The sequence below is a fragment of the Puccinia triticina genome, chromosome 12A (assembly GCF_026914185.1).
Source record: "Puccinia triticina chromosome 12A, complete sequence".
Classification (NCBI taxonomy): domain Eukaryota; kingdom Fungi; phylum Basidiomycota; class Pucciniomycetes; order Pucciniales; family Pucciniaceae; genus Puccinia; species Puccinia triticina.
In genome coordinates this window covers 2,255,926-2,260,184 of record NC_070569.1, presented here as the reverse complement: position 1 = coordinate 2,260,184, position 4,259 = coordinate 2,255,926, and the positions used below count along the sequence as shown (strand labels likewise).

General features: G+C 45.2%; 1 protein-coding gene across 1 annotated transcript; it reads left to right on the top strand.

The window, feature by feature from the left end:
* Positions 1 to 882: 882 nt before the first annotated feature.
* PtA15_12A203 (uncharacterized protein) lies at positions 883 to 2,469 on the top strand (the record flags this gene model as incomplete). The annotated part of the gene is made up of 6 exons (XM_053161790.1): positions 883 to 954; positions 1,061 to 1,447; positions 1,540 to 1,689; positions 1,764 to 1,949; positions 2,053 to 2,200; positions 2,291 to 2,469. The coding sequence occupies 6 exons, from the start codon at positions 883 to 885 to the stop codon at positions 2,467 to 2,469; spliced, it is 1,122 nt and encodes a 373-aa protein (XP_053025772.1).
* Positions 2,470 to 4,259: the final 1,790 nt, after the last annotated feature.

Below are 4,259 nucleotides of genomic sequence, written 5' to 3'. Positions count from 1 at the left end.
AAAGTACTCGCGACCAAAGTTGCATGTATTTTGGAGGCCAACGGTGATGATGTCAATGACCCGATGAATATGACAAGCACTGAAGCACCCGAGGCGCGTTCCAGATCCGGCGTCTTTTTTTGTTTGTACAACAAGGGTTACGAAAGTGATGTGGTTGGGAAGAGGGTTCACCCCCGGCTGCCTCCATCCATGTGAGTTCAACATTGAAGCTATGACTTCGGTGTCAAGCACCTATCGATGTGAGGCAACCGGAGATGTGATGTCTCTTGGCACCACTGTTTGATTTCCAAAGAAACCAAAGTTGCTGGCACAGGCTGGCACCCAAGGCCTTGTCAATCGCTTTACGTAATCATTTAGAAGTTCGTTGGAAGGTAACCAATCATGATTGGATGAGTTTCATCCTGTTTCAAAATTTATCCCGACTTCGTTGGTGGGTTACAGTAACAGAGTGCGATGCTCGGATTTAGGAAGCAGAAGGCTGGTTTGCTCCGGCGGCATGGTTTCCTGTATACTGCTCGGCTCACCAGTTCTCGTGAGCTATGGTTCCAATGAAACAGCCCATCCACTCAGTAGGAGCGTGCAGTTTACGATGTGTGTGCCGGCGACCCAACGTGTATAAAGGTGCCATTTCCGTCATCATTGGCACTACATATTTCTCCCCCCACCCAGCTCCATCAAGCCACCGTCGTCAAGTTCAACCACAGCTCCATCGGTTATAAATTTTTTTCGCATAAAGCACTCTCGTGCCCCTTTCTGCTTGTCCTACGTATCCAAACTTCCACACCTCCTCAATCCAGTTGCAATCTATAATCTTTCACTACTAGCCCTCTCATTGGTTTACTCTGTCGGAAATATTTTCAATCACCGATCCTGAAAAGCACCATGTCCCAGTTCAACTTGTGCGCTTCTTACTCTGATGAGAATAAGGCAGAGTTCATTGTGGACGCGGTCCTCGTAAGTGCCACAAGCCATCCTTAGGGGTGGACATTCTTGTTTGACACCGTTCTATCTTGTTTTCATATGATTCTGTAATCTAATCCCTCTGTTTTGTTTTTTACAGTTCGACATGGACGGCACGTTAATCGACTCTATTCCAGCTATCGAATCTGCTTGGGCTGCCGTTGCCAAAAAGATCAACCGAGATCCCCAAGAAGTCATTGACGAGACTCACGGCCGCCGGGTCATGGATAACTTGAGAGACTTGAAACCGGACTTGCGTCGAAAGTCAGACGTTGAAATGGCGCCCCATGTCAAAGAATTTGAACTCGAAGTCCTCCGTCAAGCAGATGAATATGAGCAAGAAGTCAAGAGCAGGAAATCTAGTGCTGCTTCAAGTAGAAGAGCCAGTAGAAAAAGTTCAATGTCGGCTAATGCGACTAATAAACCACGAACCAAGTCTGGCCTCAGTCAAAGCATCACCGGAGAATCGGTAACCAATCGAATGAAGGTACGCGTAAAACTCTTAACCAACTCTATTCTCCCCACATTTGGAAAGGATCACTCAACCTTTTTTGCCTTCCTTTTCCTAACTTAATAAAGGCTTTGGGCATCGTACCAATGGCTAAAATCGAAAAAGACTCGGAAGGAAACTCCGCGCAAGAGGACGCCAAGAACATGGTGAATGATGATAACGCCGTTTTTGAAGACGACGACGAACAGGACATCGAAGTGGATGTCTCTGATTTAGTTGTGAGTTTTGATTCGAATTTCATCGAGAACTTGAGTTGTTGCGTACATCGACTAAAACATGATCAAAATTTTAGGATCGTTCCGTCAGAATTTTACCCGGTGTTCGGAACTTTACGAACGCCTTGCCCACCGATCGCTGGGCAATCGCCACTTCTGCAGCAATCACTCACTGTCATGGAGCCCTAGAGAGGGTTGGTATCAACTTGCCAAAGGTCACCGTGACCGCAGATGACCCGGAACTCAAGAGGGGAAAACCATTTGTGGGCATGATTCATTCTTGAATTTCGTCGTTGGAAATATAATGCGTATCAATTCCTGAGCAAGCTACTAACAATCAATTTTGGTTTCATTTTACGAATTTAGCCCGATCCTTTTCAATTGGCTGCCACCAGATTGGGTTTTGATGCGAAAAATTGCTTGGTGGTTGAAGATTCTCCCTTTGGGATTCAAGCAGGTGTTGCTACCGGTGGCAAGACCATCGCCGTCGGAACCTCGCATCCACACGAAAAAAGTAAGTTAGATTGCTCCGGTCTTGAAATTTCAAGCCTTCAGTCACGGTATGTCGGGTGCTAAACCATCGCCTCTCTTTCACTAATTTCAGTTTCACACTGCGGTTCGACCTGGTTACTTCCCACTCTTGAATTGGTCAAAGTAGAAGTGTTGCCTGATGGACGGATCAAAATCAAAGTCGACGCGACAAAAGAAGAGGTTGAAAAGGCCCATTCCGAGGCTGTCGTCACGACACAACCTCCCAAGTACACCCCTACTGCCTGTGCTTAGAGATAAAATTTAGAAAGCAGCATTTTCAAGTGACTCTGTTTTGCTAGTGTTGTTTGCCCTGTCATTTTGATTCTTCATCCCAGTTATAAACAGTCGGTAGTAGTTTAACAGAAAGATAACACCTGTATGGAAGAAAAACCCCTCATAGATTATGGTTTTATCAATGTATATAGAGCAAAATACTTTTTTCAAAACACCTTTTCACAATCTGTGTAGACTGGTGCAAATTTAATGAGAGAATTTTGTGACTCCTTTGAAACAAAAACTGCTGATGATTCAGCTTTTCCTAAGGCTGTGACCCAAACTGGCGCCCCAGGGTCTAACCCCGTGGTCTGACCCTGGGGTACGAGGTTCAGGATGACCCTCTGGAAAACCCCAAAGCCCCGGGGCATGGAAGGACTTTGGAGAGGGGGAGAGGGGTTGATGTCAGAGTCTTATTTTTGAGTCTTCTATTTCCCATTTAACTATGTACAAGGTCCCGAGTTTCAATGAATCAGTAAAAAAAAGAGTAAGAAACCTAGAATTGTCCACCAAACATTTTGTACCACCCCTTGAGGCACAAAAGTTGTTCAATACTGCTAGCGCTGAGGGAAGATTGCTGCCATGATACAACTTGTTGGCCTCCCAAAAAAACTCGCTTGGAAGCAGCACTTGTTGCTGGAATCAAAAGGTACTTGCAAGCCATTTTAGAGAGGACAGGATAGGTGCTTTGACAATTGACCCAGTATGCTAGGGGTTTGATTCCTTCCGCTTTGGTGTCCTCCTTCAAGTATCACACAATTTCAGCTTTGACGCCCTCAATGGGCATGCTTGGTTGATACAACACCACAGAAAAAAAACTAATCTCCCTGTTATCTGTTAGACACCTCTGAAACCCACAGTTACACTCACATCAGCCCTAACTAGGGCAAACTCTAATAGAGCACGAACAACAAAGAGATGAATAATATTGGTAACAAAGAGATGAATAATATTGGTAACAACAGATATTATGAATGTATGTACAGGGTATTTATAGGTAAACACAAAAGGTCTGTGCGTACAAAGCACGGTTGAGAAATATGTAATATTATGTAATATTACATAGTAGTAGGGGGTAATCCTGTGTAACTAGTTACACCGTGCTACAACACCCCCCCACTTGACTGAGCTTTGCCTTGTACCCTTTGTGCCTGAGCCTCGTGAAGTAGAGGTGATAGGTTCTTGGTAAAGATGTCTGCAAATTGATTCTTGGTATCTACCCACTAAATCTTGATTTGTTTCTTGTAGTAAGCTTGATTGCTGATGTAAAAGTGCTGGTCCGTGTGCCAAGTCCGCTTGTTTGAACCATTGTTTGTGGCAATCTTAATTGCCGTTGTGGAACTCCAACTGGTGCTGGGCCGTCGGCAGTTACTTGAAGGGAAATTGCGCCTGGGGCGCTGCCTTCGCGGTGGTCCGGGAAACTGAAGATTCTGGGATTTGAGGGGATAGCGTTTTTGGGAGGGGATTTTATAGGAGACGACGGAAAGTAGATTTCCGTCGGCGGTGTTTTGGTGTTGAGGATCTGAGGAAAAATAAGAAAGCCGGCAAACTGAGCCGGGGACAAGTGATCTAAACGGAGAGAATCTGGAAGAGGATTGGCGCGGGGCTGAGAGGAGAAACTCAGAAGCTCCGCAAGTATCTCGGCAAACAAAGATCAATAAAATTAAGATTCGGGACTCTTGAGTTTTGACGGATGATCTGAGACAAAAATATTTATGGTTCAGACAAAGTCCATGCCGCCCCATCGTCTGAGTTTGACTGAACTTAGA